The 24,329-nt window shown below is 42.3% G+C and overlaps 1 protein-coding gene and 1 pseudogene across 1 annotated transcript in view; both read right to left on the bottom strand.

Annotated features, from left to right (window-relative positions):
* The window catches only part of PKD1L3 (polycystin 1 like 3, transient receptor potential channel interacting), a 55,251-nt gene extending 31,649 nt beyond the window's left edge, over positions 1 to 23,602 (bottom strand). Inside the window, 11 exon segments of the mRNA XM_065898393.1 lie at positions 2,464 to 2,606; positions 2,608 to 2,646; positions 2,930 to 2,963; positions 2,965 to 3,029; positions 4,886 to 5,121; positions 7,652 to 7,683; positions 7,685 to 7,881; positions 14,316 to 14,369; positions 14,371 to 14,513; positions 21,554 to 21,670; positions 23,593 to 23,602. Of these exon segments, the coding sequence (XP_065754465.1) occupies positions 2,464 to 2,606; positions 2,608 to 2,646; positions 2,930 to 2,963; positions 2,965 to 3,029; positions 4,886 to 5,121; positions 7,652 to 7,683; positions 7,685 to 7,881; positions 14,316 to 14,369; positions 14,371 to 14,513; positions 21,554 to 21,670; positions 23,593 to 23,602 (1,070 nt within the window).
* LOC136141620 (U2 spliceosomal RNA) lies at positions 7,146 to 7,314 on the bottom strand (annotated as a pseudogene).
* Positions 23,603 to 24,329: the final 727 nt, after the last annotated feature.

The following is a 24,329-nucleotide window of genomic DNA, read 5'->3' as shown; positions in this document are numbered from 1 at the left end:
ATTGTAACAAATATTTATTGAGTCCTACTATACTTTTGGCACTGTATGAGCTTTTTTTTTTTTTTTTTTTGCGGTACGCGGGCCTCTCACTGTTGTGGCCTCTCCCGTTGCAGAGCACAGGCTCCGGACGCGCAGGCCCAGCGGCCATGGCTCACGGGCCCAGCCGCTCCTCGGCATGTGGGATCTTCCCGGACCGGGGCACGAACCCGTGTTCCCTGTGTTGGCAGGCGGACTCTCAACCGCTGCGCCACCAGGGAAGCCCCTGTATGAGCTTTTGAGAATACAAATATGAATAAGACAGCATCTCTATCCCTGAGGAGCATAAAGTCATTATGAGTTTAAAAATATTATAATTAAAGACCACATATAAAATTAGAATTGATATAAACCAGTGATAAGAGTAAGAAAAGTGGAAAATATTATATAGGTGTGAATTCCTTTAAGTGTTTCCTCTAAGAGAAATAGTTTTTAAAAAAAAACCCAAAGGTTTATTTCTTCTTCATGTTACATGCATATCATGGGTTAATTGGTGGTGGGAGGGGTTCTCGATGGTTCTGCCCATTGCAGTTACTTAGGGACTCAGAACGACAAAGCAACCATGTGGCACCTGTTTACAACTCTCTTGACAGAATTCTATGGCACCACCCACGAACAATAGCTCCTTAAATTAAAAAATGTACTTCCAATAATTATAAAATACAAATTTATTGTTAAAAAATTTTGGAAATACCTACAAGTACCCTGAAGAAAAACTTAAAAATTCATAATCCTACTACCCGGCAATAACTATTGGTAACAATTTAGTGTATATAGCGCTAGACGTTTTCCTATACACATACTTTAAAAAAACAAATTTGCTGTGGTATAATTTACATGTGATAAAGGGCACCCATTGAAAACGTACAAAATTCAATGCATTTTGACAAATGTATACACTTGGGTACTAAGCACCACCGTCATCCCCCTGAAAAGTTCCCTTGTGCCTTTCCCAGTCAGCCCCCCTCAAGCTCACCCTTGGCTTCAGGTGAGCACTGATCTGCTTTCTGTCTCTATAGAGCAGTTTGTTTTTAGAATTTCATCTATGTGGAGTCGTACAGCATGTCTCCTTCTGCGTCTGGCTTCTTTCGCTCAGCGTCATGTTTTCTGAGATCCATCCACACTGCTGTGTGTCTCAGCAGATGGCTCTTTTTTGTCGTAAGATTCCATCGAATGAACATACCAACATCTGTTTATTCATTCACCTGATGGACGTTTGTGTTGTTTCCAGCTTGGGGCCATTATTCATAAAGCTGCTATGCACATGTGTCAGAATGGACATATGTTTTCATTGACCTTGGGTAAATAACTAGGAGTGGAATTTCTGGGTCATATGGTCAAGGTACGTTTAACCTTACAAGAAACCGCCAGACTGTCCTGCACCACAGCTGTGCCATTTTACACGCCACCAGCGGTGTGTGAGAGCCCTAACTGCCCCCCCCCACCAAATCCCGGTTTTGTTAGACTTTTTAATTTCAGTCATTCTGGTGGGCGTTTAGTGCTATCATTGTGGTTTGAATTTGCATTTCCTGATGACTGATGATGCTGAGTATCTTTCAAGTGCTTATTATACATTATTTATAAATGAAAGTGGAATAATAGTGCAACAAACCGCTTTGTAGATACCTGAACAGAATGCAAGCAGCAAGCAGCTTATCAGGCTATCCTGGCCTAGTGGCTGGTGCATCTAGCCTAGCAGGGAAGGACTTCTTTTGCTATCAATTTTAGGCAAGCAGCATACTGTTTTCAGGGGGCCAGTATTCAGCAACTGACTTGTTTGAATACCGGCCTGAGACCTTTGACTTCATTCCCTTCTTTTTTCCTAATCCCAACAAGCCAATAATCCTCAACCTTAATTTTCATCATCTATTCAATAATTTCTCCACCCTCCTCTCCTAATTCTTAGAGTGTTGCCGAAGGAGGATGCAGAATCATCTGGATCTAGCACAGGGCACACACACTCATCACTGACCGCTTGTCTCTCTAACTCTCTAGGCACATCCCACACTGTAATTCCGTTCCTTCCCCTCTCCTTAAGCTCTTCATTTTAACCCAAAGTATATTCAGTATATAGTCATTTACTAAATTTACTCTTTGAAGATAGTTTTCATATTTAGAGATACTTTCGATTTACGGTACTTTCGGGCACTATTTCATTGTTATTATTTGCTGTTCACCATCATGACAGCATTTAATGGAAAAAAAAATCTATCATTCTACCACTCGTAAAAAATCGTGTTGTTAATTTTCCATATGTCCTTCCAGGGTTTCTTCTGTGTAGACAGCTCTGAAACTAAAATCTAACAGTCATTTGTTACTATTTGACCCAAAGCATTATAGTTATTTATCATAAAGCCACGCAGGTCTTTCCCCAGAATGCTAAAGATCCACAGAGAAGAAGCAACATGCCAGCCTGATACGGGTACTTACCAAGAAGGGCTGACGTCAGAACTGTCATGCCAGAGCTGCAGGCTGTGTAATTCCCACAGAGAAGACGGAGTGCCCAGGAGGAAGACATCCAGTCCCCCTCGTTCAAAGACTGCTTTCTGGGAATCACAAAGATGATGGGGGTTCGCTCTGCCCCTCTGATCCATAAAGGGTGATAACCACCTAAAACGTGACAATGAAAGATACGGTATAGGAAGTTATAACGTGATTCTTTTGGTTTATCTCTAAGGAGAAAGATGAGGACAGAGAAAACTGCAATTAAATGAAGTCTTGGGGTCTGAGACAAGCAGAAAGAGCTCTTCAGGTGTACAGTTTAGAACCAGGAAAGATCACTGTCTGGGATCCTTGTAAAGGACAAGTGGACACAGGGATATTACCAAGTCAGACTGTACCTCACATGGCAGAAGACACCAAGTAACAAATGAGGAACATTTATTTCACTAACGTTAGCTGTTGTAGCAGCCCTTCTTCGATAGCCCATGGACCTCAATAAGGTAGTGGAATTGGGAGCTGGGGTCATTATCAGCCAGGACAGTGACCCTCACCTGTAGGAAAAAACAGAACCAAGAAAACTAGCCGATCTTCACTTAGCATAGACCCCTGCCTTCTCCAGCTAGAAACAGGAGGATGCACTGCGGCAGCTCTGTGGCAAGAAAGGGTGAGGTGTGGGGAGAAGATGTACAGATAAGTAGACCTAAGTTAAGTGACAAAAGGGGGGAATAAGGGCTGACAGTCCAGAGTTTATGTCTCTAAAATGAAATATTCATGGAATCAACTGATCGGGTCTTGGACCTCTAAATATCTCCACCTCCCACCCACCCAGAAAGGGTTATCAGATAACATACAGGGCACACAGTTAACTGTGAATTTCAGACAAATGATGAATAATTTGGGATCATACTTATACTAAAAATGCATTCACTATTTGAAATTCAAATTTAACAGTCTTGTATTTTTATTTACTAAAAATGGTAATTCTAGACCAACAGCCATAAAGAAACAGATATTTTGTGTATTCTAGAATTTCCACATGTAGGAAAATTTAAGAATAAGATATAGAACAGAAGTTAGAAAGAAGCTGTCATCAAAGGAATTTTTTTTGTTTCAAAATAAAGATTCTGGGCTTCCCTGGTGGTACAGTGGTTAAGAATCTGCCTGCCAATGCAGGGGACATAGATTCGAGCCGTGATCCCGGAAGATCCCACATGCTGCGGAGCAACTAAGCCCGTTCGCCACAACTACAGAGCCTGCACTCTAGAGCCCGCGGGCCACAACTATTGAGCCCGCGGGAGAAACTACTGAGCCTGCGTGCCACGACTACTGAAGCCCACGTGCCTAGAGCCCGTGCTGCGCCACGAGAGAAGCCACCACAATGAGAAACCCTCACACCACCATGAAGAGTAGCCCCCGCTCGCCGCAACTAGAGGAAGCCTGCGCGCAGCAACGAGGACCCAAAGCAGCCAAAAATAAATAAAGATCACTTACAGGTTTCCTATATATTGCCGTTACATTAAATTATAACTTGACTTACACATAATTTTCATATCCAATGTATTAAGTGAGATAAACTTGCATTTGATTACAGTTAAGTTCTCTGGGTGTTTTCTTTTGGCTTATTCCCAACCTAAATGAATCATATGAGGGTTCAACCTTGGCTAAAAGAAAAGAAATGGAGATAAAGAGTTAAGTCCCTGGGCCTTGAGCCAGAAGATATGACGAGAAATTTAAGAGAAGCCCCACTTGAATTCTTACACTACCGACTACCATGCTACCTACCTCTTTTTTTAAAATTAATTTAATTTATTTATTTTTCGCTGCATTGGGTCTTCGTTGCTGCACGTGGGCTTTTTTCTAGTTGCGGTGAGCGGGGGCTACTCTTCGTTGTGGTGTGTGGGCTTCTCATTGCGGTGGCTTCTCTTGTTGCGGAGCACAGGCTCTAGGCACGTGGGCTTCGGTAGTTGTGGCTCAGGGGCTTAGTTGCTTTGTGGCATGTGGTGATCTTCCTGGACCAGGGATCTAACCCGTGTCTGCTGCATTGGCAGGCGGGTTCTTAACCACTGCGCCACCAGAGAAGTCCCTACCTGTCTCCTCTTTTTTTTTTTTTTTTTGCAGTACGCAGGCCTCTCACTGTTGTGGCCCCTCCCGTTGCGGAGCACAGGCTCCGAACGCGCAGGCTCAGCGGCCATGGCTCATGGGCCCAGCCGCTCCGCGGGCATGTGGGATCTTCCCGGACCGGGGCACGAACCTGTGTCCCCTGCATCGGCAGACGGACTCTCAACCACTGCGCCACCAGGGAAGCCCCCTACCTGCCTCTTTTGATGAAGGGTTTTTGTTTTTTTTTCATCTTGTTCCACATATTTAAGACATTGTGGCAAAGTTTTTGGAATCAAAGTCTCATCACCTTCTGCATATCTGCTTGGTCCTTTCTCCAAGCCCACACAAAAATGAGCATATAGACTCCAATAAGGCTGGCCAGCAGGGACACCCCGATGGTGTTGCTGGTCACACGAAGGAACAGCTCAACTGTGTCTTCCACTTTCACTGCCCGAGGCACAATGAAGAAATCGCCGCCCAAGTAGGTCAGGTGGTTACACAGACACTGTGTCCTCCAAAGTGGGCTCTGTGGCCCAGCGTGGACTAGCAGTCAAGACGTTGATTCTAACTGGCGCGCTAAAAAAAGGACGCATGTAAAACAAACATAGGCATTTAGATTTGGGAAACAAGGGCTGATCGCTTATTCTCTGCTGGTGTAAAGTGGGACAACTGATGGGCACAGCAGCTTGGCAACATCTAGTAAAATCGAAGAAGCAAAACTCCTTGAATCCTGTGATTCCAGCTCTGAATGTATATCCTGGGGGAATTTTGCACATATGCACAAGGAAACGTGAAAAAGGATGTCCCTGTCAACACTGTTTACAACTAGGAGATATCAGAACAACCTGTGTGTCCAGTAACAGCAGAACATACAAACAAACAAATAAGTAAGTAAGTAGAGGCAAACTACTGGGCTGCTGGACTTCTCTGGTGGCGCAGTGGTTAAGAATCCGCTTGCCAATGCAGGGGACACGGGTTAGATCCCTGGTCAGGGAAGATCCCACATGCCACGGAGCAACTAAGCCCATGCGCCACAACTACTGAGCTTGTGCTCTAGAGCCCGCAAGCCACAACTACTGCACCTGTATGCCACAACTACTGAAGCCCAGGCGCCTAGTGTCCATGCTCCGCAACAAGAGAACCTACCGCAATGAGAGGCCTGTGCACCGCGATGAAGAGCCCCCGCTTGGCGCAACCAGAGAAAGCCCGCGTGCAGCAATGAAGACCCAATGGAGCCAAATAAATACATTAAAAAAGAAAAGTTTGATCCTTTAAAAGAAAAGGAATGAACACATATACCAAATTCCAGTCAGGGGTGACCCTTTGGTAAGAATGAGGAAATGAGGTTGGAGAGGGATAGATCCAGATCTTCCATTATCCCAGTGTTTTTTAAAATTTTAAAATACTTGAACTAAATACAGCAAAATACAAACTTTGCGATAAAGCTGAGTGGTGTCTTTAATTTTTTAATCATATTACTCCCTATAACTTTTCATATATTGTAACATTTCTTTATAAAAGATATCTTTTAAAATGTCACTAAGCAAATGAATGGAAGGTACCAATTCCACACCTGATTTTGTAGATGAAAAGCCTAAAATGCTGTCAGGATGACTGATTTCCTTCCACAGAACAAGGTTACGTTCCCAGTCCACTTCTGGCCGTTGGAGGAATTCTCATCGTGCACTCTGAGTTCTGATACTTTCATGGAGTCCAAATAACAAAGGCTTCAAGGAGGCAGGAAATGTCCTGATGCCTTTTGCAGTGGGTGGCCACTGCTGGGAGAAAAGAAAATCTCCCCCAACTTGCTACTCCGTGGGGTTTCCCTGCCGAGCAGCACTGGACACTTGTCAGAAGGCAGATTCTCCGGCCGCCCCAACTTACTGCGACAGACTCTGCATTTTAACAAGCTCCCAGTCTGAGGGGTTGCAAGAATGGTGCGGAAGCCTTCCAAGGAATCCTCTTTCCTTGTATTCTCGATCTGGATAACACTCTCTCACATTAAAAGAAAAAATGTATTTGTTTTTATTTTTGGCTGTCTTTGGTCTTCATTGCTGCACGCGGGCTTTCTCTAGTTGTGGCGAGCCGGGGCTACTTTGTTGTGGTGCGCGGGCTTCTCATTGCGGTGGCTTCTCTTGTTGCGGAGCATGGGCTCTAGGCACGCGGGCTCAGTAGTTGTGGCTCGTGGGCTTCAGTAGTTGTGGCTCGTGGGCTCTAGAGCGCAGGCTCAGTAGTTGTGGAGCACAGGCTTAGCTGCTGTGTGGCATGTGGGATCTTCCACGGCCAGGGATCAAACCCGTGTCCCCGGCATTGGGAGGTGGATGCTTAACCACTGCGCCACCAGGGAAGCCCTATCAGATCTTTCAGGAGGAGCTGCCTCAGGATTTCCAGACATTTACGGCCCATTCTTTGTGCACATGAAACCAGACAGGATCTCACAGGACCACTAGTGTGAAAATGTACAGCACCCTTTTAAAGCGGTCAGACACCTGGAACGAGGCAGTAATTGCAGAAGTGACAGTCTGTCCCCACCTGGCTTAGAATGTACACGAATCTGTTAGCTTATTTTTAAGTACAAAAGTTCTTTTTTTTGGAGTGGATGGACCAAGCTCCTATTCCAACTCCCTGCTCCAAAAATCCAGTTGCTATATTGTCCTTGAATAGAGGCTGTATCAGATATTAAATTGATATAAATAGATACTACACTTGATCTTAGCCAAAAGGCCAAGAAGCAATAAAAGTTCTCTTTTATGTAGCAGAAAGTCAGCCTCATTTTACCCTCCGCATATTTAGTACTTGTAGAATTGATCAGCTTCCATATACCACTTGTCTTACTTTATGTAGATTGTCAGATTCACCCCAGACTAATGTTTGGGGAAAAATGACAAATCTAAAGCAGAAGGCTGCTCCAAAGAGACACGTTCTCTCAGCACACCACACACACGCCTCCTCCTTTTAACCAGGCTGATTTATTTCCCTTCCAATGCTTTTGCTTTCTGGGCCGCCCCAAATGAGATGACAGAGCACTGAGTTTACTGCCAGCCGAGGTGGGAGAGCGGCACAAGTGGGCAGCTTCTGACCTGGCATCCGCTGCTCCTCCACGTGGTTGCTGCTGTCCCAGAAATAACACTGGGTGACGACAGGGACCACCAGAAACAGGGCGGGCATCTGCTGGGCACCCTCCTTGCTTCTTCTATTCAACAGGGCTGTTATGTAGTAGGTGCCAACCCCATACTGCAGGCTCTCTGGAGTCAGCACCCATGTATACTGCTCATCTGAGAACAAACAAGAGTACTTAGCTGCCTTTCAAAGGGCGTAAAAATACCATTAGAACCTTTCTTCAGAAGGGTCTATTATTATCATTATTTTATTTTACAAATGGGGAAATGATAAGCCTAGAATCACAAATGGTTTTAAAGAAAATGACCGGTGATATAGTCTGGGACTTTGGATGACTCCTGTTCCAATAAAAAAAATCATATGCTTTTGATAAATTAAGACTTAGAGCTAATGAATTAGAATGTATTATGAGTTTTAGAAAAACGAAATAATCACACATCAAAATGAGTAGCTAGAGCTTCCCTGGTGGTGCAGTGGTTGAGAGTCTGCCTGCCGATGCAGGGGACATGGGTTCTTGTCCCGGTCTGGGAAGATCCCACATGCCACGGAGCGGCTGGGACTGTGAGCCACGGCCACTGAGCCTGCGCGTCCGCAGCCTGCGCTCCACAACAGGAGAGGCCACAACTGCAAAAAAAAAAACAAAAAAGATCAGAAATAAATGAAAAAGAAATGAAGGAAACAATAGCAAAGATCAATAAAACTAAAAGCTTGTTCTTTGAGAAGACAAAATTGATAAACCATTAGACAAACTCATCAAGAAAGAAAGGGAGAAGACTCAAACCAACAGAATTAGAAATGAAAACGGAGAAGTAACAACACTGCAGAAATTCAAAAGATCATGAGATTACTACAAGCAACTATATGTCAATAAAATGGACAACCTGGAAAAAATGGACAAATTCTTAGAAATACAGACTTCCGAGACTGAACCAGGAAGAAATAGAAGATATAAACAGACCAATCACAAGCACTGAAATTGAAACTGTGATTAAAAAATCTTCCAACAAACAAAAGCCCAGGACCAGATGGCTTCACAGGTGAATTCTATCAAACATTCAGAGAAGCGCTAACACCTATCCTTCTCAAACTCTTCCAAAATATAGCAAAGGGAGGAACACTCCCAAACCCATTCTACGAGGCCACCATCACCCTGATACCAAAACCAGATGAAGATGTCACAAAAAAAGAAAACTTTAATCTCCAAAATTTACAAGCAGCTCATGCAGCTCAATAACAAAAAAACAAAAAACCCCATCCAAAAATGGGCAGAAGACCTAAATAGACATTTCTCCAAAGAAGATATACAGACTGCCAACAAACACATGAAAGAATGCTCAACATCATTAATCATTAGAGAAACGCAAATCAAAACTACAATGAGATATCATCTCACACTGGTCAGAATGGCCATCATCAAAAAATCTAGAAACAATAAATGCTGGAGAGGGTGTGGAGAAAAGGGGACACTCTTGCACTGCTGGTGGGAATGTGAATTGGTTCAGCCACTATGGAGAACAGTATGGAGGTTCCTTAAAAAACTACAAATAGAATTACCATATGACCCAGCAATCCCACTACTGGGCATATACCCTGAGAAAACCATAATTCAAAAAGAGTCATGTACCAAAATGTTCATTGCAGCTCTATTTACAATAGCCCGGAGATGGAAACAACCTAAGCGCCCATCATCGGATGAATGGATAAAGAAGATGTGGCACATATATACAATGGAATATTACTCAGCCAGAAAAAGAAACGAAATTGAGCTATTTGTAATGAGGTGGATAGACCTAGAGTCTGTCATACAGAGTGAAGTAAGTCAGAAAGAGAAAGACAAATACCGTATGCTAACATGTATATATGGAATTTAAGAAAAAATGTCATGAAGAACCTAGGGTAAGACAGGAATAAAGACACAGACCTACTAGAGAACGGACTTGAGGATATGGGGAGGGGGAAGGGCGAGTTTTGACAGGGCGAGAGAGTCATGGACATATACACACTAACAAACGTAGTAAGGTAGATAGCTAGGGGGAAGCAGCCGTAAGGCACAGGGATATTAGCTCGGTGCTTTGTGATAGCCTGGAGGGGTGGGATTGGGAGAGTGGGAGGGAGGGAGACGCAAGAGGGAAGACATATGGGAACATATGTATATGTATAGCTGATTCACTTTGTTATAAAGCAGAAACTAACACACCATTGTAAAGCAATTGTACCCCAATAAAGATGTTTAAAAAAAAAGAAAACTACAGGCCGATATCCCTGATAAACATAGATGCAAAAATCCTCAACAAAATACGAGCAAACAGAATCCAACAGCACATTAAAAGGATCATACACCATGATCAAGTGGGATTTATCCCAGGAATGCAAGAATTCTTCAACATATGCAAATCAATCAATGTACTACACCATATTAACAAATTGAAGGATAAAAACCGTATGATGATGTCAATAGATGCAGAAAAAGCTTTTAACAAAATTCAACACCCATTTATGATAAAAACTCTCCAGAAAGTAGGCACAGAGGGACCCTACCTCAACATAATAAAGGTCACATATGACAAACCCACAGCCAACATCATTCTCAATGGTGAAAGACTGAATCCATTTCTTCTAAGATCAGGAACAAAGGGGCTTCCCTAGTGGCGCAGTGGTTGAGAGTCTGCCTGCCGATGCAGGAGATGCGGGTTCGTGCCCCGGTCCGGGAAGATCCCACATGCCGTGGAGCGGCTGGGCCCATGAGCCATGGCCGCTGAGCCTGCGCGTCTGGAGCCTGTGCTCCGCAACGGGAGAGGCCACAACAAGAGGCCCGCGTACCGCAAAAGAAAAAAACAAAATTTTCCAACAAACAAAAGTCTAGGACCAGATGGCTTCACAGGTGAATTCTATCAAATATTTAGAGAAGAGCTAACACCCATCCTTCTCAAACTCTTCCAAAAAATTGCGGAGGAAGAAACACTCTCAAACTCATTCTATGATGCCACCATCACCCTGATACCAAAACCAGACAAAGACACTACAAAAAAAGAAAATTACAGACCAATATCACTGATGAACATACATGCATAAATCCTCAACAAAATACTAGCAGACAGAATCCAACAACACATTAAAAGGATCATACACCATGATCAAGTGGGATTTATCCCAGGGATGCAAGGATTCTTCAATATACGCAAATCAATCAGTGTGATACACCATATTAACCAACTGAAGAATAAAAACCATATCATCTCAATAGAGGCAGAAAAAGCTTTTGACAAAATTCAACACCCATTTATGATAAAAACTCTCCAGAAAGTGGGCATAGAGGGAAGCTACCACAACATAATAAAGGCCATATACAAGAAACCCACAGCAAACATCACTCTCAATGGTGAAAAAGTGAAAGCATTTCCTCTACGATCAGAAACAAGACAAGGGTGTCCACTCTCACCACTGTTATTCAACGTAGTTTTGGAAGTCCTAGCCATGGCAATCAGAAAAAGAAATAAAAGGAATACAAATTGGAAAAGAAGAAGTAAAACTCACTATTTGCAGATGACATAATAGTATACATAGAGAATCCTAAAGATGCTACCAGAAAACTACTAGAGCTAATCAATGAATTTGGTAAAGTTGGAGGATGCAAAATTAATGCACAGAAATCTCTTGCATTCCTATACACTAATGGTGAAATATCTGAAAGAGAAATTAAGGAAACACTCCCATTTACCACTGCAACAAAAAGAATCAAATACCTAGGAATAAACCTTCCTAGGGAGACAGAAGACCTGTATGCAGAAAACGATAAGACACTGATGAAAGAAATTAAAGATGATACCAACAGATGGAGAGATATACCATGTTCTTGGATTGGAAGAATATTGTGAAAATGACTATACTACCCAAAGCAATCTACAGGTTCAATGCTATCCCTATCAAATTACCAATGGCATTTTTTACGGAACTAGAACAAAAAATCTTAAAATTTGTATCGAGACACAAAAGACCCCGCATAGTCAAAGCAGTCTTGAGGGAAAAAAACGGAGCTGGAGGAATCAGACTCCCTGACTTCAGACTATACTACAAAGGTACAGTAATCAAGACAATATGGTACTGGCACAAAAAGAGAAACAAATCAATGGAACCAGAGATAAACCCACGCACCTATGGTAAACTAATCTATGACAAAGGAGGCAAGGATATACAATGGAGAAAAGACAGTGTCTTCAATAAGTGGTGCTGGGAAAACTGGACAGCTACATGTAAAAGAATGAAATTAGAACCCTCCCTAACACCATACACAAAAATAAACTCAAAATGGATTCGAGACCTAAATGTAAGATCGGACACTATAAAACTCTTAGAGGAAAACAGGAAGAACACTCTTTGACATAAATCACAGCAAGATCTTTTTTGATCCACCTCCTAGAGTAATGGAAATAAAAACAAAAATAAACAAATGGGACCTAAAGAAACTTCAAAGCTTTTGCACAGCAAAGGAAACCATAAACAAGATGAAAAGACAACCCTCAGAACAGGGGAAAATATTTGCAAATGACTCAACGGACAAAGGATTAATCTCCAAAATATCTAAACAGCTCATGCAGCTCAATATTTAAAAAACAAACTACCCAATCCAAAAATGGGCAGAAGACCTAAATAGACATTTCTCCAAAGAAGACAGACAGATGGCCAAGAAGCACATGAAAAGCTGTTCGACATCACTAATTATTAGAGAAATGCAAATCAAAACTACAATGAGGTATCACCTCACACCAGTTAGAATGGGCATCATCAGAAAGTCTACAAACAACAAATGCTGGAGAGGGTGTGGAGAAAAGGGAACCGTCTTGCACTGTTTGTGGGAATGTCAATTGATACAGCCACTGTGGAGAACAGTATGGAGGTTCCTTAAAAAACTAAAAATAGAAGTACCATATGACCCAGCAATCCTACTACTGGGCGTATACCCAGACAAACCCATAATTCAAAAAGACACATGCACCCTAGTGTTCACTGCAGCACTATTTACAATAGCCAAGTCATGGAAGCAACCTAAATGCCCATCGACAGACAAACGGATAAAGAAGATGTGGTACATATATACAATGGAATATTACTCATACTCAGCCATAAAAAGGAACAAAATTGGGTCATTTGTAGAGATGTGGATGGATCCAGAGACTGTCATACAGAGTGAACTGGGCTTCCCTGGTGGCGCAGTGGTTGAGAGTCCACCTGCTGATGCAGGAGACACGGGTTCGTGCCCCGGTTCAGGAAGATCCCACATGCCGCGGAGTGGCTGGGCCGGTGAGCCATGGCTGCTGGGCCTGCGCGTCCGGAGCCTGTGCTCCACAACAGGAGAGGCCACAACAGTGAGAGGCCCACGTACTGCAGAGTGAACTAAGTCAGAAAGAGAAAAACAAACACCATATATTAATGCATATATGTGGAACCTAGAAAAATGGTACAGATGAACCGATTTGCAGGGCAGAAACTGAGACACAGATGTAGAGAACAAACGTATGGACACCAAGTGGGGAAAGCCACGGGGTGGTGGTGGTGGTGGTGGTGTGATGAAGTGGGCAATTGGGATTGACATGTATACACTGATGTGTATAAAATCGATGACTAATAAGGACCTGCTGTATAAAAAAATAAATTTAATAAAGAAGACATTAAATCCTGAAATGGGTATAAAACCCCTTGTGGAATATTTTCATGGACTTGTTTAGTTTTTGCTTTTAATTGGGATATAGGCTTGTTTGTTAGGGGAGGAACACTTTTCCCTTCGTCCCTTCCAGGTCCTTTGGCTGGTCTAATAATTTTTAAGTTGACATAAGACCGATTAACAAGAGAAAAGGAAATTTAATTACGTATGTATGGGAGTCCCAAAGATGGGAGACTCAAGGACAGGCTATTGAGGTTTAGCTGCCATCCTGAGCTAAGGAGAAGTGGGTAGGGGTCTGGGACATCAAAGGGGAGGAAAACATTTCACAGAAGATGAGAAGAGGAAAGGTCTGGTAAACAAATAGTTTGCCACACCATGCGGAGATGTGTTTCTAATGCAAGAAAAGTTATCTTTGGTAATAGCTCTCTTCCTGGTACAGGCTCCCTATCTAATTTCTTTTTGGCAATTAAGAGGGAGGTAAAAAGCTCTTCTTGGCTTCCCTGGTGGTGCCGTTGTTGAGAGTCCGCCTGCCGATGTAGGGGACATGGGTTTGTGCCCTGGTCCGGGAAGATCCCACATGCCACAGAGCGGCTAGGCCCGTGAGCCATGGCCGCTGAGCCTGCACGTCTGGAGCCTGTGCTCTGCAACAGGAGAGGCCACAACGGTGAGAGGCCTGCGTACCACAAAAAAAAAAAAAAGCTCTTCTTGAGTTCGTTGGGCCTTCACCATCTTCGGCTTGAAATAATCCTCATGCCACAGTGGCACATTCTGGAGCAGCCTGCCCTGAACCCCATCATCTGTCAGGCACTCTTAGGTTCCGCTCAGAGGTAAAGGGTGAACCCGGCTCCTTTCCAGCATCATTGTCTTGAAACATCACCATATTAGAAGGAAAGAGTAAAAGTGTTGTTTTCAGGGTCACAAGGGTACCCAAGTTGTGACTTCAATTTTCCATATTTACCTGATCAGATGTGTTCTGAAATGATGCTTGTGGATGAGTGGTGAAGACACCTGGAATGTGAGTCCTCTTTGGGGCTTGAAGTTATTTCTACTGGAGCTTTTCCAGCATGTGTTACAGATGCAGGCCTGGTGAGCTCTGGTGGCACAGGGAGAGGCTGGCTGGTAGGTACAGGCATGACTGATACTCCCTGCAGTGTGACTCCAGGTGATATTGAAGGAAATGGGCTGATGGAATGGCGCGGGGTCTTGGACTAAAAGATTAAAATATGCAAAGGAAAAGGCTGAATATGATTATATCAAATGATGAATAATTAAGGCAGTATTTCTAAAAGTGTTCTAGAACCCCTGTGCCCTGTGAGGTAGTAATAGGCCTTTCTCTCAAAAAGATCCTGTGCACTAACAGTTCTGAGAAAGTGGAATACCATAGTACCCTCTGTAAAATTCACAATTTATATTATTGGGCTCACTGTCAACCATTCACTAAATTATAATTAAACATCTACCATGTGAAGCAATGTTCCGGGGAACTGAGGATACAGCGATGAACAAAACAAGCCAAGCTCTTGCCCTCGTGGAGCCTCCATTTTTGTGATGGGGACAGATACACAAATTGTATCATGTACTGAATAAAGTAAAGTAAAAAACATTAAAAAAACAAAGGTAAGCAGATAAAGAGAAAGGGTGCTCAGCTATCAGGAGAGGGCATTTTTGCTGACAGTTGGATATAGGGAGAGAAAGAGCTCTGCCAATACATTGGAGATGGACATTTGAGGGGTGAAAAGGCCCTGAGGCCACAGCCTGCTGGCTTTGAGGAACAAGAAGGGTAGATGAGAAAAAGGGGGAATTGGGGGAGGCCAGGAAGATCCTGGGGTGGGGTGGAAGGAAGGACGGGGGTGGAGAGAGCATGTCACGTCAGGCAATCAAGAAGAGCACGATTTCACTCGGCACGAGATGGGAAGGTACTCGGGGGCTCTGAGGAGCAGGATGTTCTGATTGTGCTGGACGCCCTCGGACTGCTGGGTTGAGAGGGGACAGCAAGGGGCCAGGCCCGGAAGCAGGGCGATCAGGAGGCACATGCACAGTTTAGATCGGTTGCTCGGAGACGGTGCGCAGTGGTTAGGCTTCGGCACTTGAAAGGCTCTGAGAAGTCCTAAGGTCAAAAACCTTTGTTGGGCTTCCCTGGCGGCACAGTGGTTGAGAGTCTGCCTGCCGATGCAGGGGACACAGGTTCCTGCCCCGGTCCGGGAAGATCCCACCTGCCGCGGAGTGGCTAGGCCTGTGAGCCATGGCCGCTGAGCCTGCGCGTCCGGAGCCTGTGCTCCGCAACGGGAGAGACCACAACAGTGAGAGGCCCCCATACCGTAAAAAAAAAACAAAAAAAAATCTTTGTTTTCCTTCCTTCTGGCAACATTTTAAGAATGTTGGTTGTTATCTTACAGAATATCACTTGGGAAATGCTGCTTTGAGGGGTATTTATTTCACCCCTGTTCTCTTTTGTGTTGCTGGAAAACTTACATTTTGCAGTTAATGTTGGATCAAATAAATATGCATCTATATTTAGACATCCACTAAAAGGTTTCTATGCAGGACACAGAGGCAAAAAGGCTGAGAAGTTTCTTGAAGGTGAAAATTTTTTTTTTTTTGGCCATGCTGAGTATCTTGCGGGATTTTAATTCCCTGACCAGGGATTGAACCCATGCCCCCTACAGTGGAAGCATGGAGCCCTAACCACTGGTCTGCCAGGGAATTCCCTTGAAGGTGAAATTTATAGATTATGCAGAGGTCCTACCCTTATGTTCCTTTCACTCAGATTTCTTTCTTTTTCCCTGTTTAAAAGAATTATTTTTTAAAATTTATTTATTTATTTTGCGCGGGCCTCTCACTGTTGTGGCCTCTCCCGTTGCTGAGCACAGGCTCCAGACGTGCAGGCTCAGCGGCCATGGCTCACAGGCCCAGCCGCTCTGCGGCATGTGGGATCCTCCCGGACCGGGGCACAAACCCGTGTCCCCTGCATCGGCAGGCGGACTCTCAACCACTGCGCCACCAGGGAAGCCCCTAAAAGAATTATTAAATGTTATTGCATTGCATATATTTTGGTAAGATGCCACAAGTCCTTTTTTGGGATGAAGCAGGGAATAAACCAACAACCAACCAACAAATGCTAACTATACCAACATATACTAACATATACCAAAGCCAAACGGAGGTTTTCAAATTTTCTCTAATAAAGCATCCACCAAACCTGATTCTTTCCTGCACTTAAGTACTTTCCTTTCCTTCAAAAATTATATCCAGAGCCCTCTACGAGACAGTAGAGTTCTGCCAGGACCCACCAAGAATGACAAGAAGAATAATATTCCAAGATGCGCACTGTGAAGGTCAGTACTTACTAGAGTAGCGCGAGCAGGTTGGTGGCATGTGGTTGAAAGATGAGCGGCTACTATAGGAAAAAAAGTCAATGAAGCTCAAGGAAAAGTTTTAGGATAGAAATATTTCTATTTCACTTGGATTATTCATGGCTAAAAAACAACACAAACTGTTTTATATAGGAAACCACAGTGATCATTTCCCACTGTTGATACATCTGTAGACAAGCCAGAAGACTGACGAACAGGATGGAGGATTGAAAACAGAAACTGGATTCTACAAGTCAAAAATCTGGGGTCCAGAGCTGGTTTGCCTTTCACTGTAACTATGAAGCCTTGAGCAAATGACTTAACCTCTTAGTTTTCTCATCTTGAGAACCGGTGTAATAATATCCAACGATGTGAAAATTAAAGCAATGTATGTAGAGCTGAGTAAAACCTCACCTCAGGTTAGGGTCATTAGGTTGACAGCTTGCTGAGAACAGCAAACTAACCCAGAACTTCAACTGTCGATCTGAGAAGGGGTTATGACCACTAAATAAGCCAACAGGCTGCTGAATTTAGGGGGATACAATTTCTTAGTCTCAGACAAATGCGTTTTGACAGATCTTGCCTTAAAAGATAAGGAAAATACAAAGAATAAAATGGAGCCTATGAATAGCACTTTAGAACCTGGGAATTGACTCCAAAGGACACAGAGGAAGGTGTAGCTCTGAAAATCATCAACAGCAAAATCCAGAATATTTCAGAAAGCTGTTTAATATCCTTAATTGAAACAGTCTTTTTTTTTGTCTGTACTGTGAAACAGAGAATCTTAAAGATAAACCAACTGAAGCTAATATGCATAAAAATGAGATGGATTAAAAGAGAAATAAATGATAGTAGAGGATTTCAAGAAAACCAAAAATGCTACAGAAAAATTAAGATCCACGTTGGAGGTAATACAGGACAGAACTGAGGTGGAAAAGTCAAATCAGTGGTACGCAGGATAAATGTCAGGAGTTCTTTCAGAATGTACCAGAAAGAGTGATAAATAGGAAACCATCGTTTCACTTAAAAGAATGACAGGAAAGATATGGAGGACAGGAGCCAGCAGGATAGCACATAGATAACTGGTATTGCTCAGGGACAAAACCAGAGCAAATGAGATAGAAGGGATAAGTGGGTAGAATAGAATAAAACTTTCATAAGCCAAGAAAGACGTATATATGCCACATCACATTCTAGGCAAAGTCGGTGAAAAGTAACCTAGGGGCATGCTAAAAAAAAAGTTTCTGTAGCACAAGGATTAAAAAATTCTACAAGCAATCCGATATGGGAAAAAAAGGCTACCAGAAAAAAAAGGGGGAGTGGCTAGCCTTAATCTTTTCCACTATGGCATTAAGCGCCAAAAGACAATGATGTCTACAGAGTTTTGAGGGGGAAGACTGTGAGGAAAGAACTGCATCGCTTTCATTGTAGAGTGTTGGTTATTCTCTATGTCCTCCCTTCCTTCCATGAGAACATGGCAGTCCAGCTAAGGACTACGTTTCCCAGCCCTCCTTGCTTGCAGTGGTGTGGACATGTGATCAGGTCCTGGCCAATGGGATATGAGAAGTAGTAGATGCAATTTCCAGGCTGTGCCCTTAAAAAAAAAAAAGGATCAGTCCCCACCCCACCCCTCTCTCCTTCCCACTTGCTGGAATGTGAACATAGAGTGCAGGGTGATAAAACAGCTTTTATAGACCTGAGATGAATGCTACAAGTTGATGATGGCAGCAAGGAAGAGCTTGGGTCCTATAAACCACTGATCCTTTCAGCCTTAGACCTCTTACTCAGACTGTTATGTAAAAGAGAAATGAACTTCTATTTTGTTTAAGCTACCATTTTGGCCTTTGTTACAGCAACTGATCCTACCTTTTAACTGTACACCCTGCTAACATATGCCTCACTGATGTTAAAGTAACCAGATCAGGCCCAAGATGGAGTCACTCATGCTAAGCTCCACATCAGCAAACAGCTCTTCCAGGAAAGGAAGGCCAAAGTCAACCAGTCAGTGCCTGCCTGCCCAGTACAAGTTACATAACCCAGCTCCATCACTTCCCTTTGCTCCTTATAAGAGAAGTAAACTTGCATTAACCACTTAGTAAATGCCCAGTATAACCTCCTTGCTCCTGCTCATCTATAAAAATCTCTCCCCTTGTACAGCTCTTAAGAGATCCTGTCTGTCTGCGAGAGTGGATGTTGCCCAACTCATGAGTCACTGAATAAAAGCTTACTAGATCAGTAAATTGTCTGGGGAAAGTTTTCCTTTAACATTAGGAAGGGACAAGAAAGACCCCTTTTGATTATTCACAAGCTCCCAAAATATTTCCACTAATAGATCTTTCTTGAAAAAACAATTGGAATAGAGATGAAACGAAATTAAGAACTCGGAAGTGGGAAGTTATGGTACAAAGTGGTTGGTGATAAATACGAAACCAGTTAAAACAGAAATAAATTCTAAATTATTGTTGGAAATCTGGCTTTGATAAAAGCATGAAAAAAGTATTAAATTGTATAGTATAAAAATAATTATTTACTATAACAATAACCTGAATAAAACCCACAGAATATCCTAACAAGATCTAGTGAGTGAGGGTGGGGAGGTGAAAAAACTAACCTGTGCTATAATTCTATAACCAGATGAGGGGATTTCAAGAGAGACTGTTTCATTCCTGAGCCCGACAACTAGAAAAACATTAAGTATAAGAATGTGTTTAGGGCTTCCCTGGTGGCGCAGTGGTTGAGAGTCCCCCTGCCAATGCAGGGGACACGGGTTCGTACCCCGGTCCGGGAAGATCCCACATGCCGCGGAGCGGCTAGGCCCATGAGCCATGGCCGCTGAGCCTGCGCGTCCGGAGTCTGTGCTCCGCAATGGGAGAGGCCACAACAGTGAGAGGCCTGCGTACCGCAAAAAAAAAAAAAAAAAGAATGTGTTTAAAAAACTTCTTGAAGGTAAATAATTAACACAAGACTACTGAAGAACAAAATTTCAACGAAAGACAAAAGTAAGGAAGCGTTAGAACCAGAAAGCACAGAACAAGGCAAGGAATGACATGTTATTAAAATAAAGCTGAATAAACTCTACTATAAAAATATTCTCAGTGAGTGAAATAATTAGATGCATTTACATGAAATTTAGTAGGCACACACCTAAAGCAAAGTGACACAAAATTTTTTAAAGGACCCCACATACATAAATATAAGGTGACCTCCTTTCTCAATGAGATTTTTTTTAAGTTTTTTTTGAGCAAATTTGACTATATAAACTTGAAGGATGTATGTGAAACAAATGTCTACTTATTTAATTCAGTAATTTAGTTTTACAAAGGCATAATTAAAATCACGTTATACAAAGTAGTATATTAACTTAGAAGCTTTGCTCTTCTGAAACTCAATTTCATGACATAGCTTTATTCAAACTTTTCAAATGCATCTTCAACATCACTGCTTTCATTATAACCAGAAGAAATTTCAGAATTATTTAGGTTTTCCAAAATATCTCATCTTTACTTCCGCCTAATTCTATCACTATCTTTTTTCCCAACTCACAAGTACTCATTTACAAAGTATTCAGAAAAGCTGATTTTTACATTTGTTCTTTAGATACATATTCTCTCTAGATGAGAGAACGTCTCTGCAACAATCATACTTTCTAAATTGCTTTTTTAAAGGATACTTAAGGGGCTTGTTGACAAGGACACCCAACCCTTGAAGTTGTGCGCTGCCACCCCTAAGAATATCACTAGATCCACTTTATTTTTATTATTTTAATTTTTTTTAAAGAGTTTTTAAAAATTTTATTTATTTTTGGCTGCGTTGGGTCTTCGTTGCTGCGTGCTGGCTTTTCTCTAGTTTCGGCGAGCGGGGGCTATTCTTCGTTGCGGTGCACGGGCTTCTCCTTGCCGTGGCTTCTCCTGTTGCGGAGCACGGGCTCTAGGTGCGTGGGCTCAGTAGTTGTGGCACGTGGGGTCAGTAGTTGTGGTTCGCGGGCTCTAGAGCACAGGCTCAGTAGTTGTGGCGCGTGGGCTTAGTTGCTCCACAGCATGTGGGATCTTCCTGGACCAGGGCTCGAACCCGTGTCCCCTGCACTGGTGGATTCTCAACCACTGCGCCACCAGGGAAACCCTAGATCCACTTTAAATTTGTCTCTTTTTTCACCTATTCTGTCAGGTGATCTCTATAATTAGCCAACATTGATATTGATTGAGGTCATTTCATACTCATGCATTTTCCCCAAATAGTATTTGTTTTTCAAAATTTTTTTTTAAAAAAGGGAGAATATCACGATATGAAAGACTTTGCAAGGGCTTTAACAGGACTCTTTTGATGGAAACTTTTGTGGGAAAAAAACTTGTCTTAGGGCTTCCCTGGTGGAACAGTGGTTAAGAATCCGCCTGCCACTGCAGGGGACATGGGTTCGAGCCCTGGTCCAGGAAGATCCCACATGCTGCGGAGCAACTAAGCCCGGGCGCCACAACTACTGAGCCCGCACTCTACAGGCTGCGAGCCACAACTACTGAGCCCACGTGCCACAACTACTGAAGCCTGCACGCCTAGAGCCCATGCTCTGCAATAAGGGAAGTCACCGCAATGAGAAGCCCGTACACCGCAACAAAGAATAGCCCCCGCTCGTCACAACTAGAGAAAGCCCACGCACAGCACAATGACCCAACACAGCCAAAAATAAAAACAAATAAATTTTAAAAATGAAAGCAAACACTGCAATATTAAGATCAGACAAAATAGAATGTAAAGAATATTTACTGAGTACCCGTGATGTGGACACATTTCGGCATTAATTAAGTCTTGTGCATCCCTTAAGGGTGGAATTGATTTCACTACACATTACCTGAGGTCATTTTGTTTCTCGGTATTGTGACTTCTCTTTTTGTCCTTTTGGGTTTCCTATGTGAATGAGAATTATTCCCATTTCTTTCATAACTGGCATCTTGGTCTGAAAAGGCATCTATTTGGAGGCCAATGCAAAAGTTAACTTATAGGATAAAATGCTAGGTGGAAGTCTATAAAATAATCAGTACACGCACATATGTGATAATTAAAACACATATGTTAAAGAAAACAAATTCAAGATAACTATCCAGTTGTTTTTAAAAAGAACAACAACGTAGGAATTCTGAAGTAGGTCTTTTGCTCTGGAGCACAGCCACAACATCTCAAAATTAGATCCACCAATTGGGTCAACAGTGAGAAGACAGAGAATTAAGTTTCCTTTAGGAAATTACATTCTAAGCATAAGATTCTCCTTTGTATTTGATAATCCTTATTGGTAGAGATTAAAGAGTTCAGAAGGTGGGCGGCAGCATTCTTGAATGTGCCTCTGTGTGTATTTCCCGTTTCTTACCACGCTGCTGAACGTGGCTGGAGAAATCATACAACCCCGTTGACTACATCTCAGCTTAAATTCAGGATCATGAACCACGAGGGGCCTGCGTTCACCCTGCCTGGTAATCGATGTATTTCCCTAGTCTATTCTCACTTCCACTCTCCTGGGTGGCCCTTTCCCACTTCCTCCTCATTCCCTCCCCTCAATCTTGCCATGTCTTTATTGTAAAACCCGAGTTGTTTATCCTGTAAAGCTTCCCAGTTCTGGATTTTGCTGACTGTATTCCCATGGTGCCATCTCACATGTTCTCAGTTCTGACTTTTTATAAACTGGTTGGCTCTAGAGGCTTAATCAGATTCAAGTTCTACTTTCTATAAGAATACTTAGTAGGTGGTGTCAAGTACTTCCATCAGGAGTCACATAACGTCTGTGTGATAACTAATAACTCTTAGTCTAGCAGCCATTGGTGATTATTCCCTAGATCCATTTTTTCATTAGGGATTGTGGGAACTTGTGTTTCATGTTTTATTACAAACTATTGAATTTATAAATATCAAAACATCACGCATGTACTACTTAAACAAGAGCTATAACACACTAACAACAAAACCAAAGTCAAAGCTCAATTATTCAGAAGTAGTAGCAAGTATGTAATTTGACCTAATGATATGTTGATGCTTCTCCTAAAGCACAGTGTTTCAAAGGATGTGCAACACTGTGACCTTAGCCAGAATGCAGATAGGTCTAAAAATATTTTCAGATGTCCCTAGGATAGATCTCCATTTATCAATGGCTGTCATATCATCCTATGATCGTTAGTTTGAAGTAATGAGTTTATAATATTACTTTACTTTACCAATGGCATGGAAGTATTTCAAAGTTTTCACAACCAGTACAGCTGTCTTGGCACTTACAAGAGGAATATTACAACACCACTTTTAACACAAACTGTTACTTTTTATTCCAACTTGTTTACTGTTCCGATTTCTTAATGCTCTTACATGTGAGCTTTAAGTGTTTTTATTTTTAAAGTAAATGAAAAATGAGTCCAACTATTCAAATGTTGAAAAAGTCAGTAAGTATCTGAAGTAATATTGTACAATATGAAGCATCAGACTTCTTTTTTGAACTTTAAGTATTTGAACATTTACAAATACTTCTCCTACCGGCATGCTATTTTGGAAGAGGCATTTCTTAAATTCATAATAAGATGTATAAACACTCTGATAATAATGCTTAATACCAATATTGGATCTCCAGAAGTGTTTTCACCATTGACATGAACGTGAAGCTATCTAGAAGCAGAAGGTAAACTTTGAACAAAAAATTGGAACTGTACAATAACGTTAACAGTGATAATTGCTATAGTATGCCACGAATTGTTCTAATACCTTATTTGTATTGTCTTACTTAATCCTCATAACCATCCTTGGAAGGACACTGGGCTGCATGGAGGTTCAGCTGCTTGCCCAGGGTCGCAGAAACAAGATGGGAACCCAGGAAGCCCGACTCCACAGCTCCAGCTCTTCACCGCAGTGACCTACTTCCTCGCATTATCGGAACATAGACTCAGAATTTACAGAACTGGCTTGGGTAAATTGAACAGAATTCTTTTTGTCCAAGATTTTCTTCTGCACAAACTTTCTATGTTCCACAGCAGAAATCTCTTGCCAGTACGTGAAAAATACCAGGAAATGCATCTTCACTCCAAAACCAAGAGTAACTGAGAAAGTCTAAAAGCTCAACTCTTGGAGAGTGAAAAATGGATGGATAATCAACACTATTTAGACTACATTAGGGGTTATTTTTCCAATCCTGGAGATGGGTCTGGCGAAGTACACTCCTGTGATGATGAGAAAAGCACACAGTTGTAAGATGGCTGCCAGTTCTAGGGATGCAGTTTGTAAGAACGAAACACTTGGGGCACTTGTGCAGAGATTATGCTCACAGCCTTGGCCTCATTAACAATAGCATGCTTACAGCAGAAACTAACACAACTTTGTAAAGCCACTATACTCCGATACAAATTAATTTTTTAAAATAGCATGCATGTTATGGCAAAAGGGACAAAGATATCGCAAAGAGCTTGAAAGGGTGACAAAGGAGATGTCTGAAGCTAGAACTTCGAAATACTGGGTCCTTTCAATAGCCAGTATTTGAGGAAGGTGATCTTTTTTTTCTTGCAATAGAGAAATATTGCGATGTATTCTGTTTTATGAAGCATCCAGAGCTGCTGTACATTTTAATAAGAATGTATTTGTGATTTTTAAAAAAAAAGTGC

This window comes from Phocoena phocoena, chromosome 20 (genome assembly GCF_963924675.1).
Source record: "Phocoena phocoena chromosome 20, mPhoPho1.1, whole genome shotgun sequence".
NCBI lineage: Eukaryota > Metazoa > Chordata > Mammalia > Artiodactyla > Phocoenidae > Phocoena > Phocoena phocoena.
The sequence above is the reverse complement of the archived record's forward strand: the minus strand, read 5'-3'. Positions and strand labels throughout refer to the sequence as shown.